This window comes from Ammospiza nelsoni, chromosome 14, assembly GCF_027579445.1.
Source record: "Ammospiza nelsoni isolate bAmmNel1 chromosome 14, bAmmNel1.pri, whole genome shotgun sequence".
NCBI lineage: Eukaryota > Metazoa > Chordata > Aves > Passeriformes > Passerellidae > Ammospiza > Ammospiza nelsoni.
Window position 1 is genome coordinate 18,295,111 of NC_080646.1, and position 15,501 is coordinate 18,310,611.

The 15,501-nt window shown below is 54.0% G+C and overlaps 1 protein-coding gene across 5 annotated transcripts in view; it reads left to right on the forward strand.

Moving 5' to 3' along the window:
* The window catches only part of CPEB1 (cytoplasmic polyadenylation element binding protein 1), a 37,447-nt gene that overhangs the window by 18,255 nt on the left and 3,691 nt on the right, over positions 1–15,501 (forward strand). For 3 of the 5 annotated variants that reach the window (XM_059482506.1, XM_059482504.1, XM_059482509.1), the window contains 6 exons: positions 10,666–10,880; positions 12,339–12,588; positions 12,830–12,943; positions 13,057–13,161; positions 13,958–14,094; positions 15,037–15,235. In XM_059482506.1, the coding sequence (XP_059338489.1) occupies positions 10,666–10,880; positions 12,339–12,588; positions 12,830–12,943; positions 13,057–13,161; positions 13,958–14,094; positions 15,037–15,235 (1,020 nt within the window). The remainder of the gene's footprint in view (positions 1–10,665; positions 10,881–12,338; positions 12,589–12,829; positions 12,944–13,056; positions 13,162–13,957; positions 14,095–15,036; positions 15,236–15,501) is intronic. The other 2 variants (XM_059482507.1, XM_059482505.1) reach the window with 1 other exon arrangement.

A 15,501-nucleotide genomic window follows, 5' to 3' on the forward strand; every position in this document is an offset into this window, starting at 1 on the left:
TGAGCCCCTTGTGCCCAGGCAGGGTTATTTGTGAGGAGCTTTCCTTCTGCACCAGGCCTGTAATGCACAGAGGGCGTGTGCTGAGCTCTGGGGAGCGTGCCAGAAGCACTGCTGGTGCCTGGAGAGGCTCTCTGGAGGCAGTGGCTGCTGCAGGCTTGAGCTGCTGGCACTTCCTGGCTGTAGGATGGAACTGCTGTCTCACAGCCGGCAAAGTTGTCTCAAACCCTCTGCTGCCACTGGATCTGTCAGGCTGGAAATACTTCAGCAAGTCCCAGCAACCTGCTCTGTGACCTGGGGAGGGACTTGTGTGGGAGGCTGGCCTTTAACACTTGCAGTCCTGCTGTTCTGTGTTTCTTGAGGCCGTGTTTCCCTGTCTTTAGTCTCTGAGTAGGCAGGCAGGTGTGCTGAGATCTCTGAGGGGTTAAGAGGCAGCGAGGTGGGACTGCCCTTGATGGTATCCTTTACCTTCACTGCCCTGTTTCTCAAGAGGTGCAGGCAAATGGGGTCTTGATCCAGTTTTTGCCTGGAGAGCAGCAGATCTGTGTGCAGATTTTGGGTCTCCCTGCCTGGCTTTCAGCCTGCGTGCCAGCTGCTCGGTCTGGCGGTCTGTCCTGCCCTACATTGGGAGCTGTCCCTATGTGGGACAGCAGACTTGCCCACAGGGAAATCATCCTAAAACCAGTCTGTTAACACTAAGTCTGCAGTGCTAACCTGGGAGTGTTTTTAGCAGGATCAGATCCTCTGGGAGAGGATGTTGGGCTCTCGAGGTAAGGTCTTCCTGCTGGCATCTGATGGAGCATCTTGCTGCATCTGCCTCTCTGCTTGTTGTGTGGCCCTAAAGCTGCTGGTGCAGCAACAGATCTGAGCTTTTCCTTGGATTTGCTCTTGAGGCTGCAGCTCCAGCCTCATCTGTGCCCTCTGCGGGGTGGCTGCTGCTGTCTCATTCTCCAGCCTGCCCGCTTGCAGCTCCTGTCGCTCTGCTTCTGGGGAAATGGCCCATGGTAGGAAAATGCTGCTGAATCTTTCCAGCCCTTGGCTCTTCTGCTTCCCAGAGCACAGCAACTCATTTTTGCAATAAGCTTGCTTATCTGTAGCTGCTTAAACTCTGCCAGGCTGGAGCTGCGGGCAGTCTGTTGTGTGTTGCCTGGCAGATAGCGAGGCCTCAGAGCACAAATCTCTCTGAAGTCTTCAAGGCAAAGCCCCATCTGAAAGATGAAAGAAAAGACCTGTTGCACAGGAAGAACAGTTGTTGTCATGGACTCCTTGCCTTTCTTGTTGATAACAGCAGGAGGGATTCATAACCTGCTGCCCGAGGTCAGGCTGTTTTCAGAGTGTCCTCAAATGCTGTGTGTGGTGGAGGGCACCTGAGCCCCCCAGGGGAGAGTTGCTGCTCAGCCTGGGGTGGCTGTTTATAAATACAGCATGGCAATCACTGGCTTTCCTCAAGCTGCTGGTTTGAGTGGTCGGATGCAGAGCTTGGGGCAGAGGGTTTGGGTCTCCAGTTCTCCATCTGTTTAATTTGCTGCTTGGCTAACCCGTGCCAAGCTCCATAGAGCTCTCCTTTGTGCATGCCCAGGTCTCTCCCTGCTGTTTTTCCTGCTGTCTTTTGGACAAGGTGTGTCCGCAGCTCCTGTGTATTCTGGTTTGGCTGTGTGTAAATCCTTCTCCTTGTGCTGGAGGAAGATTTCAGAGGTGCATCCTGATGGAGAGCTCAGTGGGTGGGCAACACTAGGTGGGCATCAGAGTGTCCAAGGAGGATTTTTCCTGCTCTGTAATGAAAGGGGTGCTTGGGGTGAGGAGGGGAGAGCACTTCACCTGCGTGATACTTACTTCCATGTATGCCTAGGAAACTCAGTGAAATGTGCCTTTGTCCTGCTGGGATGAGAAGGGAAGGGCAACTCCTGCTGACCCTGGACCTGTGCCTGGTTCAGGAAAATAGGTATCCAGAGTTTTGGTGGTGGTCCTGAATTACATGTTCTTGTCATGCTTTGTTCCCTTGAAAGGAGGACAGACTTTCCAGCAACCTGGTTCTTTGGGAGCAGCTTGCTGGTGTTCAGAGTGCAGTAATGGAAGCAGAGATGTGGTGTTGCTTTCTGTGTGAAGGTTGTGGATGATAATAATGTATGGATGTAAAGGCACAAAGCTGGGAGCTGGTTTGGCTCTCTGAGTCTCCTGCTTGGTGCTGATATTCGAGGAGTACCTGAGACAGCTTTACTAAGAGCTTGTCCCATGCCATCCTAGTGCTTTTGTAGCACTCTTCTAAGGATTTACTCGATGTGGGTACTTAATGGGCACTTGTTCCTTGAATGTGTTTCCATGAGAGCTGCTCATGCTCAGTGGTCTCATTCCTCAGTGCTTGGCTCCAGCCACCCGTGCTGGGGAGTGGGAAGCACTTAAAAGCTGCACACTGCTCATGTGGCAGCAGTATTTGATCCTTAACAGAATAAAATATGTATCAAATAAGTAAAAGAAGTATCAAACCTCAGCTTGCAATTGGTTTCTAAAGGAAGTTGCTCTCAGTCCAACTCTTGAGGCTTCCATTTGAGCAGCTTCTCCTAAAACAGATTTATTTTTATCTGTGCTGATGCTGTAAAACAGAAGATGTAAATAGAGGGAGTAACTGGAACAGGAACCCAACCAGCATCTCTGCTTGTATCCAGCCAGGCCTGAAGTGGGTCAGGGCAGCTCCAGTCCTATGCTGGAGGCAGCTTGTGGGAGCAGGCAGGTATCCCCCAAACCCTCCCCTTGGCTTCTGCCAGGGAGGGCTGTTTGATTCTGGAGCAGCCCTGTGGCACTGTTCAGTGGTGATTTGGAGAACATTTCTCTTGGCTCAGTCTGGATTTGAGCCTTAAAAGGCACATTCCCTTCCAGGGAGAGCACTGGAGCTGCTGTTTGGTGGGTCTGAACTGCCCCAGGCAATTCATGGCTTAGTCTTTGCTGTGATTGATATGGAGGTAGCAGCCGGGAGAGTGGTTTAGTGTGTGCAAGCCCTGGCCTGGAGTATTCATCCCCAAAATTGCATCAGTCAAATGAGAGATGAGGTTTTCCTCCAGCCCTTGCACTGCTGCATGGCCAAGCAGTGGATGTGAGGGTTCCTTGCCGGGCAGAGCTGACTCCAAAGGCTGTGCTGCAGCTCCATCAGGAGCATGGGAGCTTTCTGGAAGAGGTCTTGAATGCGTTTTTGACTCAGTGCCTTTACTGCAAACTCTACAGCACGTGCTGACATGAGTGTTTCCACATGGAGCTGGGTAGGGAAAGTTTTTGGGCCTGCTCTCCCAATGTGCCTGTAGCAGAGGCTGTGGGCCCTCTGCAGTGCTCTTGGCAGGATTTTAGGGCAGCTCCATGTGGAAGGTGAGGTTATCCAGTCCAGCTCTTGCTCAGAGCAGGGTAGGAAAGCTGCTGGAGGGTGGCAGAAATAATGTAGCCCAAGGGGGCTCCAGAAATGAATTCTGCCTCTTGTTCCCACAAAAACAGTCTTTTAGTGGGTACCTCCCCTGAGCTGGCTCGGGAATGATCCCCTTCCAAAGGATGCTGCAGTCCTTGAGCCGTCACTGCACAGAGGCTCAGTGGTGCTGCTGTAGGGCTGGGGTGCTGAGCAAGGCACCTCCAGCCAGGGCTGCACCTTCTGTCCCCATCTGCAGCTCACTGCCCTGTGCCTGGTCCCTTAGGTGGTGGCAAAAGAGCTGAATCACAGGTGCTGTCTGTGCTGCTACCAGCGCAGAGGCTGCTCTCGGGCACAGCAGCTGGTGCCACACACATGAGATGGCCATGGGGACATCCCTCCTTGTCCTTCTGCCTGGCTTTCTTCCCCAGAGTGTGGAGGAGAAGGTGAGGCAGACTCCCAAGCTGTGATGCTAAGGGGTGCTAAGAGCTCTGGAAGGTAACTGGGAGCCTCCATCCCTGGTGGGGCTTGGGAGTGCCAGTCTGGCAGTGGCTTTATGCCAGCTGAGGCTTGTGTGCCATTTCCCAAGGAAAATTGAGTTTGGGACTAAAGTCTGTCTTTTTTTCAGTTGTTTTTCCCTCACTGCAGCCTGCAGAGGGGTCTGGCCAACACCCTGCCCCCTTCCAGAGAGTCCCCCCTTCCAAAGGTGTATCCTGGCCTTGGCACCCCCAAACTGTGATGCAGCTGAGGATGAGTCAGTCACCCTTGTTATCACGTCAGGTAACACAGCACAGTTTGCACCCTAGATGTTGCAGCAGATAATTGAGAAGAGTTTGGTACTTAAATATAGAAGTGTTTGTTCTTGAGGCTTGCAAAGCTGAAGCTTGTTGTGCAGAATTTGACCTGAATATGTTGGCTTTTAAATCTCTCTGGGAGTGATACATGTTAAAACTGCTGTATTTCAGCGTTCTGATCTTTTTAAAGACAACTGTGGTTGTGGCAGCCTGCTTAGTCAATGCAATTACCTGGGCACTTGTAATCCTGAATTGCATTTTAGCTGTCTTTTCTGATTTTTATATTTACCTTGGGCAGCTGTTTTCTCTTCCTAGAAACACACAGGAGTAAATTCCCTGCCTCAGGAAGCTGTGAGCCTTGTTGTCAGCCAGGCCCTGCTCTCAGAGCCAGTGCTCTCAGATGTTAATGCAATAATCTTCTTGTTCCCAGTTACGCTGCTGTTTCCATTTTTCAGGGCAAGTGACTTTACCATGTTGGTGTCAGAACCAAGAATAGACCTCAGGTGTCCTGACTCTAATTCTGTGGTTCAGCTGTGGGATCATGCTGCCTTTTTTATTCCCCTGCCCCCTTCTTAGCAGACCAGAAATAGCTGCCAGAATATCTTCAGTTTTTCTTTGCCCCAAATGAAGAATCTGTGAGGGCAGAGGTTCCTCTTTTGTAGTTCAGGAAAAAAAATGGGCTGTGCTGTAGGTCCTACTTAGTTGGTGTTTGCTGCTGCTTTGATTACATCTGCAGTTCTGGGAGCTGCTTTTCTCCAGAGCTCAAGATTGTTGGGGCTTCTGTGGTGATACAGCTTGGAGAGGACAGTGTGCCTTGGACTTTGCATGGCTCCTCTAATAACAGCACTGTTATTAGACTGTTTCTTCAGTGGAGTAATGGGAATGCAATGAAAGTTGGAGGATTTGAGCTGGGCAGATCCTCTGGATGTATCCAGTGTGCTGCTCAGGCTCTAAGGACACTGTTCCCTCCACCTCTGGGCCTTATCCCACGGCTGCTCCACTGAAGAGGAAGAAACTTTTGTGCCACTGCTCTTGCTGCAGCTTTTCCTTGGCTTTTTTGTGAGAATTTGGTAAACAGGGAGAATCCAGTGTCTGCCTTCCCTGTGCCAAGCAAAGCCTGTCCCTGTCCTGTGTGCTCCAGCTCCACATCTGCCCCTGCAGCTGGCCATGTTTCAGTCAATGTTCCTGTGCAGGCTCCTTGCAGGCAGCTCCAGGTCCCACAGCTGCAGGTGAGAAGTGCTGAAATTCAGGATTAGACTGGAGTGTTGATCACCCCTTCCCTGCCATGAGCTTTGAGCTGTTTGGTGAGGGTAAGCTGCTCACCTTGGTGGCTTGTCTGGCTGTGTCACTGCTGAACCACAGCTCTAGGAGCTGCTTGAGGTGCCCATTTGCTTTTCAGACATGCAAGTGTTTCTCTTGCCACGGAGTTTCTCAGTGTCTGTAGGAGGTGCTGCTTTTTGGCTGACTAAAACATTCAGCTTGCTCCCACCCCACCAGGGCAGAGCTTGGCTGGGTGGTAAAAACTGCAGACGAGCTGTTTTTCTGGAATTGCAGCAGGCTATTGTTTAGGACATTAGCTTTTTTTTTTTTTTAACTTTACAGGCTTATTTGATGCATGACAAAAGAAAGTGCACTGTATTCAGTCTCCAGGGCCTCAGTCACACTGCTGCTCTCCTCTGCTGCCCTGCCCCAAATGTGTGTATGGTGCTGCAGCCTCTGGGCATGGCAGGTGTCACTGAAACCTGGCTGTTCTCCTGGTGGAGAGCATTCCTGTTCTGTGGGGAGATCCAGGCAGAAAGGTGGACTTCCAGCCTGTGTAGTAGTTGGTGGATGCAGGGGGAGGTGTTAACAGCCTTGCCATCCTTGTTGTGCTGAGTAATCTCTGAGCAGATAAACTTGCGGAGATGGCAGTGTCCCTCTTGCTGGAGGTGCCAGCCTGCAGAGGTGACCTAGCTCAGACAAGTCCTGGACTTTTCAAAGTAGGATTTCTCAGCCCTGCAGAGACTTTATAAAGGCTGGAACACCTCTCCAGAGCATTACTTCAGAGAGTGTGTGTGCTCCTCTGGCCCTGGGGCTGTGTCCAGCTGCCTGTGCACAGTCTGTGGGTGCCAGACACAGCTGGCAGCTCAGGGACTGGGCCTGGCACGCTGCTCCTGCAGCAGGAGGTCCTTGGCCCACTCTCCATGTGTCTGCAGGGCCCTGTGGCAAGTGTTGCTCTCAGCCATGAGGGAGCTCCCACTGATGTTCTGAGTGTGGAGAAAGAGCTTGAGTGGAAGGACCTGGGTAGCTGCAGGATAAGAGATTTTTGCTCTGGGCAAGACTCAGTTTCTGGATAATGTGATTAAATTTGATGGACCAGGGAGTGAAGAGCATCAGCACTGATCTTGTATGGTGGTGGCTGGGTGGTCTCCCACAGAGCTGAGCTGAGGCATTTTGTTCAAAGGGCACTGTGGGGGTGGCTGAGGTTCTGGCCAGCTCTGTCCATCAGGCATGAACTCTGGGGATGCTCCATGTGAAATGTCAGGATGTGGCACTTGGTGCTCTGGTCTAGCTGGCAAAGTGGTGATTGGTCAAAGGTTGAGCTCTATATTGGAGGTCTTTTTCAACCTAAATGATCCTGTTGCCCTTAAGGTGTTATCCATGGCAATAAACTGTTATTTGTCATCAGCATAGTGGTTATTCTCCCAGAGCCCTTCTTCCCCTGAGCTGCCACCACCAGCAATCCTTGGGGCTCATTTTATATTCCTGTCTTACAGAATGGGCATGGGCAAAGCTGCTAGGAAGGTCTACATATCAAATGGCTGTAAATTACAGTGTACAGAGAAGAACTGTGTGCTCCAAGGTCTTGGACAGGTGCTTAAGTTGCATATTTTAACTGGTGGATGGAATATGAAAGCTGTTCTTAGTGCTTGGATTGGGCATCTTGCTGTTGGGACACTTTGCCAAAGTGTGCTCTGCATTGCAGCTTGTGCTGGATCTGCTTGTTAGTGTAAACTCACATTCAGTGGGGTAGTTCAGTGCTTGGTAGTGGGATTTAAAGGATAACCTGGGGTCTGCAGGTAGAGATGACATCAGGAGTTGAAACCAGCACTGTGGGCTCATTGTTTGTTTCTGTCAGGTGTCTGGCTCAGGTGTGATGGGTCTGAGAGTCTTGAGTGTGCTCCCCTGGGCTTCTTTAGGGCCCTGGGTTGATGCAGGAATAATGGAATAACCCCAAACAGCAGTTACCAGGGAAAGCTCAGCTGAGGAAGAGAGGAGCAGTTTGAAAAATGCTCCTTCTCCAGGGAGTGGCCTGTGTGGCCAGGACCTGGCAGTGTCCTGTGGTGTCAGGGCTGCTCCACAGAGCCCAGAGGTGCCTGTGCTGGGCTGGCACACCCAGAGATGGAGCAGAGCTGCCTCTGTGTCAGGCATTGGAGCTGCAGCAGCCAGTCAAAAGTCAGTGCCCAGATTCTATTAAAAGCTGCTTTTCTGCTGTCCCCTGCAGAGGAGCATTGCCATGTGCCTCCCTTGCTGCATTGAGCAGAGGCAGGAGAAGTTCCAGAAGCTCTTGGTGTGTGAGTGGTGAATGGGGATGTTGATCCCCCCAAGTTAAAGTTTCCCCTCTAGGTGTGAAAAATCCTTCTTTGCACTCATGTTCTCTTCTTACCCTGAGTAGTTCCATGGTACTTGCTTTGTCACTTTGGGACTTTAAGGGATGCTCTTAACTCCAGGAATTGCTGATGCATCTTGCATGTGTGTTGGGAATGATTTTTCCCTTGCATGAGTTGTCTGCTTGGATGGGGGAACAAGGCCAACTCCCCTGGGAGAAGTGTGGCCCCAGTGCCTTGAAGGCTTTTTTTAGATGGGCAGCCTCTGTTGGGCTCTTGTGCCCCATTCCTCAGGAAGGGTTTGGTGGGTTGGAGCAGGGGGTTAGATCAGGATGCCTTTGGGATAGTGCTGAGGAATAAGATCTGGGTGTCTCATGCAGGTGTTTCCTAGGCTACCTGCACAGCTTGGCATCAGAGCCCACAGCCTGGTCACTGTAAAAATGCTGAGTTTGACTCATGGCTTTTCCTGCCAATGTCCCTGTGAGGGGCTGTGGGTACCAGGTGAAGCTGAGTCAGGCCCACTGGGGTGATGTGGGGTCTCCCACAAGCTCAGTTTGTCCTGCAGAGTGTGTAATCAAGTGCTGCCAGTGCAGAGCTGTCAAAGCTGCTGGACTGGATGGAATCCATCCGTGTTAACAGCAGGATGTCAGCACTTCCAGGACATGAGGTTAGGATTGGGGCAGCTGAAGCTGGCAGGGTTTTGTGTGGTGGTAAATGCCCAGACAGTAGATCCTTTTAAAGGCCAGTAATCCTGCCACTTCAGTGTGCTTATGCTGGCCTTACTGGTTTGGTAGCTGCTGCGAGAGCTGAGAGATCATGGGAGAGACAAGGATGTCATAAATAGGGCAGAGCAGCTGGACCCTGTAATATCACTGGGAGCTCTTGATGAGCCCCAAACCCTTGCTGTTGCATCCTAAACAGAGTTCTGATTCCACATCTCTGCTAACCGGGAGATACAGGGCAGAGCAGCATTATCTGGCAGCAGCCTGCTCAGGAATGCTGTGCAGCTGGGGTCAGCACGGGGCTGCAGCGTTCCAAACCCACGGCCCTCGCTGGCCGGGCAAGGAGAGGAGGGTGTCAGCGCCGGGAGCATTTGTTGGCAGCAAGGCTTGGGCTGTGGGATCAGCTGCTTTGCTTTGCCTCTTGTGCTGTTTAGTGACTAATCAGATTTTGGAGCCTGTCGGACAGATTCAGCTGTCTCCCCAGAACAATACGCCGGCTGTATTTTTAAACACATCACGTGGCTTCAGAGAAGTCAGCAGAGCAGCAAGTGCGGCTTGCCGGGGCTGGGAGATGCTGTGCCCTGTTTGGAGCTGTAACTAGGAGGGAGCAGCTCCTCCCCAGCTGTGTCACATTCCCTCGGTCCCAGGGCTGCTGCTGCCCAGGTAAGGACTGCCAGGCTGGCTGCTATTTTCCTGTGGCTGCAGGGCTGGGTGTGGACACAGGTGCTGCCTGTCCAGGAGAGCCAGGGGCAGGAGGTCCCTTTCTCAGTGTGGTCAGAGGTGAGTTCCTAGTCCTATGATGTAGCCAGAATAGGGGAATCTTGCAGGGATAAGGCTCTGCAAATGTGGGAAGATGTAGTGACTGTTGCTGAGGTCTCTGCCTTGAGTTGAGGGAGATACTTCAAGGAGCTGTACCTATGTGCTGTTGGGGTGTGAGGTTTTTCCCCTGGTGTGGGGCTGGAGGTGCCAGCTTCACACTGGATGTGTGACTGGATAATGCAGTTTGGGATAAGGACATCCCAGCATGTTGCCTCAGCTGTGCTCAGTAGCTCTCCCTGGCGCTGGCACCGTGCTGTCCTGGTGTCTGACCCACAGCAAGCTCAAGCACCATGGTGTTGTCACTCTCCTGGTCTGGCTGGTGGTTTGGATTGTTAATCCTCATCTGCATAGGAGCTGCTGAAAATCGAGGTTAAAACCTCATGGCTCAGCTTGCTGAGATCAGGTGGGGCTTGGAGGATCCCAAATTTGCTTTGCTGAAAACTGAAAGCTTCAGGGCAAGCTGCTTTGTTTTGCAGCCTGTGAATAATTAAAACCATTTCTGAATGCTTTGCTCTTTTCACTTGGTTCTGATACGCATTCAGCTTGCTGAGACTTGCTCTTTTTGAATAGGCTGCTTGGTGGTGTGCCCCTGTGGGATCCCTGCCCTACATTCCCTCGCCTTGTGGGTGGCAGCTGCCCCCACATCACTGACCAGGATGTGACTTTGTGACCTTTGGATGGCCTGCTCCTCTGCTCAGAAGCAGCTCTCTTTGTAGGGAGGCATTTTCCTGGATTCTCCTCAGTGGGAGGAGAACCTGCAGTGTGAGGGAAGCAGTCTGACACATCCTTGTCTGCAGGCTCTGGGGCAGAGGCCTGACCAGACAGACTTGCTGTGAGCACACACCAGGGACAGCGAAGCCTCTCTGTCAGCAGCCCAGGCTGGCACCTTCCTGCCCACAGCCAGCTCCTGGCAGGAATGCTGGGAGCAGTGTCCCACCTCTGAGCATGGAAATCCCCGCTGCTGGGCCAGGTGTGTGTGCCCCCATCCCTGGGGAGCTGCCCCCTGAGCCCCAGCTTGCTCCAGGATAAGTGGCAGGGAATGGCTTGGACTGAGCAGAGGGCCCTGTCCCAGAGCACTTCTGAGCTCTGTAATCTGGGATGTGGCATCTCTGAACTTCTCCCACACGAGGTGGGTTCTCCTGGCCTGTCTCTCTCATAACCCACCTTTGTGTTTGTCAGCCACAGCAGCTGCTGTGGGTTCCATGCAGCACTGTGGCCCAAGTGATGGCAAACACCACAGGTGCCACCTCCCAGACGTGACATTTGTGGGTTGACAGGAGCCTAGTGGCCTCCTGGGCCAAGGCGGAAGGAGCAGTGATGTGCTGCAGCCCTGACAGACTCTGTGTCCCTCTCTGTTGCAGTTCTCAGCATGCTGAGTAGCCCTCTTGGGAACGTCCTGGGGAAGCCCCCGCTGGGTTTTCTGCCTTTAGACCCCATTGGTTCAGACCTGCCAGAAAAGTTTTCCACGCCGCCGCTGAGGAACTCGCGCTCCCTCCTGGACTCCCGCTCCAGCAGCCCCTCGGACTCGGACACCAGTGGGTTCAGCTCTGGTTCTGACCACCTCTCAGACTTGATTGTAAGTGTGGCTCCTGGGGTCTTGCTGTGTTTTGGGGGGAACACAGAGCAGTGGAGCTGCTAGCCAGAGCCCTGCCTGCTCAGGACCGGGAGGGAATGCTGGGAGGACCTGTTGTGCACACACACTGGCACAGCCAGGGGTTGGGAGAAAGGCTGCTCGTGCAGTCCTTCACCACAAGCCAGCAGTATCCTTGTATTTTTTTCTTCTAAGCTAATATTTTAGCTTTTTGGGTCTGTGCTTGCAGCCACACTGGGTTACAGTAGCTCCCAGAGGGATATGGAGTGCTTGAGCTGGTGTGAGGCAGGGTGGTGTCTGTGCCCTGATCCCAGCAGAGAGGTGGCTGATCCAGCCTGGACTTCTGAGGAGCTACTGTCCTTTCATTGCTCTTCCCATTTGACTGCACTTCTCTATCTCAGGGCAGTTTCTTCTAGAGTAAACTGGGTCTGGCCTGCTCCCATTCCCTAAAGCCCAGCTAAATTTGAAAGGCAGGGAGCAAGTGAGTGTCTGGCTGGCTGCCCCAGTCTGCTCTGAGGGTCTGTGGTGGGTGCAAGTGGCAGCTCTGGGTGCCAGCAGGGCAGCCTGGCTCCAGCCAGCTCTGGGGTGCTGCTGCATGGCCTGGCCTTGGCACGGGAGGGTAAAGCCAGGAGCTGCTCAGCCTCTGCTGTGGTGTTGCCATGGCCTTGGCCCCTGTGTTGGGGTGGGTGTGAAGGGCAGGCCTGACTGGCTGTGGGGTTGATGGTGCTGTGATGCACCCTGGAGGGTCAGGATGTGCTGGGTGCCTGCAGCAGGCAGGCAGTGCTGGTGGCAGGTGGTGCAGGGCTCTGTGCTGGCCTTGTTTGTGAAGGGCAGGGCTCTGAGCAGGGCCCGGCGTGGGCGGCTGCCGTGGCAGCGCAGGGACAGATCCGCAGCGCAGCTGGCACCGAGCTGTGCAGCATCCTGCCTCCCTGCTGTTCCATTAATCCAGCCTTCCCTCCTCCTGCCCTGGGAGGAGCTGTGGTGCACGGTGCTCGCTCCCTGGTCAGGCAGCCCTGGAGCTGGGCTGTGAGGATGAGATCCAGCTGGTGCCTGCAGAGTCCCTGAATGCTTCCAGCAAGCCCTGCCCACTGCAGGCACAGCACAGAGCCTGAGGCTGGTGTTCCCCAGGGCTGACACTGCTCCTGAGGCTGTACAGCCAGGAGTAGCTGTTGGCTTGGTGGTCTCAAAGTGCCTCCTGCTTAATGATCCCTGCTGCTGATCATGGCCATGGGTTCAGTGGAGAATGGCCCAGGGCTTTCCTAGGGTGCCAGGATGTGTTGGGATTGCTGCTTTCTTGCCTCTGCCAAGCCTCAGAGGGTCTCAGGGGATCCCTGAGAGCTCCCTCTCCTGCATGGGCAAGGGCAGGGCCCCAGTGTGATGCCTCACCACTGGCATTACGTGCTCTTACCAGAGCTGGAATTCAACATGGCCTCTCTCTTGCAGTCAAGCCTTCGCATTTCCCCTCCTCTGCCCTTCTTGCCTCTCAGTGGGGTGTCGAGAGACCCCTTGAAGATGGGAGTGGGATCCCAGCTGGATCAAGACCAAGCTGCCCTGGCTGCAGTCACTTCCTCCCCGGCCAGTGCATCTAAAAGATGGCCTGGAGCATCTGCGTGGCCTTCCTGGGATCTTCTGGACTCTCCAGAGGATCCCTTCAGCATTGAGAGAGAAGCCCGGCTTCATCGGCAGGCAGCAGGTGAGCTGGGAGGGGCACAGGGGACAGCCCCACACCTGGGGGGGCTGGTGGCATCTGTGCAGACACTGGCTGAGCATAGAGTTTGCTCCAAGCCCAAGCCTGGCTCTGGCTCCTGAGAGAACAGAGAGCTGCCTGTGGCTGTGCAGCTCTGCTCAGCCTGTAGTTGGGGAAGATGGGGAGACCTGTGGGAGAGTGGGAAGGAAATTATCCTGTACTGAGCATTACTGGTGTTTTCTACAAGCTGTGAACGAAGCAACCTGCACCTGGAGTGGGCAGCTGCCTCCCCGAAACTACAAGAACCCCGTCTACTCCTGCAAGGTGTTCCTGGGAGGAGTCCCATGGGACATAACAGAAGGTGAGCAGCCCTGGAAAGTGAGGCCCCACACCAAGGCCTTGGGTGCTGATATGGGGAGGGTGCAGGATGGAGCTTTCTGTGGGGGACACTGACCTCTCTGCTTCTCTCTGTAGCTGGGCTGATCAACACTTTCCGTGTTTTTGGCTCCCTGAGTGTGGAGTGGCCTGGTAAGGATGGCAAACACCCACGCTGTCCTCCCAAAGGTAATATGCCTAAAGGTAATAGCGAACACGGTAGGGTTACTTTTTTCCCATGCTATGTTACAGCACGGATGCTGGGATGGTACAGCTGCATGCTGGTGACTGGTTGGTACAGAGCACCTGGGGTAATCTCCTTCCCTCACTTGGGTCTCCACCTGGGCTGCAGAGCACTGGCACCCCAAACCCAGCCTCCTCACCCATCCATAGCAGCGTGGAACAGAAGTGTGGGCTGGGGGAACCCTCTCTGGGTGTTTTGGGAGGTCCATGTAGGGCTGTGGCTTTGGAGCAGCTGCCGATCCCAGTGCCAGCATGTGCAGCTGGGCTGGCATATTGTGTAAGCAGGAATTAGTTACAGGGTAGGAAGTGGCTGGTTTGGAGGCCCTGTAGTGCTGATGGCCTCATTCAGTCACCAGAGCAGCGTGAGGTAGAGCACTGGCATCCATGGAAGGGACTTTATAACCCTGAACTGTATTTGAGCTGAGCCATCCTAAATACATAGCAGGGTCTATTTCCCTGCAGACCTCATTTTGGCCAGGCTGGTGGTGCCCACCTGGGATGTCCACATGTGGTTTGTGGATGATGGACAGTGGCCCACATGGCCCTGGGCATCCTGCCCCTTTGCTGAGCTTGGGTTTGGGCTCTTCAGGCTTGGCTTACATATTAAGAGAATAATATTGCTGGGAACAGCAAAAGCTACCACACAAATACTTCAGGTGGCACCCAGGAGTGATTTTGAGGATGTCTGCAAACTGGGATAATCTGCTCCTCCTCCACCACAGCTCTAACAGCTGCTGCTTTCCCTTCCCTTCCCAAGGCTACGTCTACCTGGTGTTTGAGTCGGAGAAGTCGGTGCGTGCGCTGCTCCAGGCCTGCTCCCAGGACCTGCTGAGCCCCGATGGGCTCAGTGAGTACTACTTCAAGATGTCCAGCCGCAGGATGCGCTGCAAAGAGGTGAGCAGGGCTGGGAGAGCAGCCTGGGGTGGCAGCAGGGGATGCAGAGGGACATCCCTGGAGGAAAGGGAAGCAGGGCTGGAACAGCAGCTGAAGGGGTGCTGGCTTTGACTGCTCTGTGCCTGTGTCAGTTCAGTGTTTGTGTCCCTCACACAGCTTGTGTCAAACCAACCTGGAGCTCCTGGGCTGGTGGCAGACTCTGCCTTCAGGCTTCAGCTAGCTGGGACAGAGCATGGAAATGGGGATTTGACTGCTCTGTGCTGCTTCCATCGCACCTTTGCTTGCAGAAGCAGAGTGGGACCCCTCAGGTGCTTTGTCAGGCCTCCTCTGCTTGCACAACAAGTAACTCGCCCTCAGCAGGCAGATATTTTGGATCCCAGGCTGCTCCACAGTGTGGCCTTGGCTGGCTGACCTGTGTTTTGGGGGTGCTGGGGCTGCCAGAGGCTCCATTTGGGCTTATGGGAAAGATTGTCCTCAGATCATGGATAACTGCCTGAGTTCAGGGAGTTACAGGATGGAGGTGCAGCTCTTAATGTAGACAGGCACAAACTAATTGTGCTCTAGACAGCTCTCCTGGTGTCTGTCAATTGGCAGAGCTTCTGTGCTTGGTGGTTTAGTTCTGCCAGAAGCTTCTCTCCAGAGCTGCAGATGGAGCTGGCAGTGGGTGATATTCCAGTGGCCCCCTCCAACATTGGGCTCCTGTGCTGGGAGGTACCTGACTGGACCATATGGAGGGATGTGGGTTGTCCTCTGGCTGCCACCCCCAAGGAACTGCTGGCTTGGGTTCCAGTTTGGCTGGAAGCAGAGTTGATTCTGTCCCTGTGTGGGTTCTCTGGAGGTGTCTAGAGTAGGTGGATGTGGAGCCTGAGCAGCAATAGATAACAGATGACATTTGCAGCTCGGGGTGATGAGGTCTGAGGCTCAGGGCTGCTCTGGTTGCAGGTGCAGGTGATCCCCTGGGTGCTGGCCGACAGCAACTTCGTGCGCAGCCCGTCGCAGCGGCTGGACCCCAGCAAGACGGTGTTTGTGGGCGCCCTGCACGGCATGCTCAACGCCGAGGCCCTGGCCGCCGTCATGTACGACCTCTTCGGAGGGGTGGTCTACGCTGGCATCGACACCGACAAGCACAAGTACCCCATAGGTGAGTGATGGTTCCCCTGGATTGGTGCTCACCCCTGCCATGCTGTGCTGCAGTGTGCCCTTGGCTTGTCCCGTTGTTGGAACGCTGCCCAGGTGCCAGGCTCAGGGAGCAGATGCTGTCCAACTCTTCTGCAGTCTGTGCTTCTCATCTCCTGGCCCTGGGGAGGGCTGATCAAGCTGATGTGCTGGGGAATTGGAAGGTCCTGGACCATTCCAGAGCAGACTGAAGTTTTGAGTATGCCTTCAGGCACTGATGAAGGTTTCTCT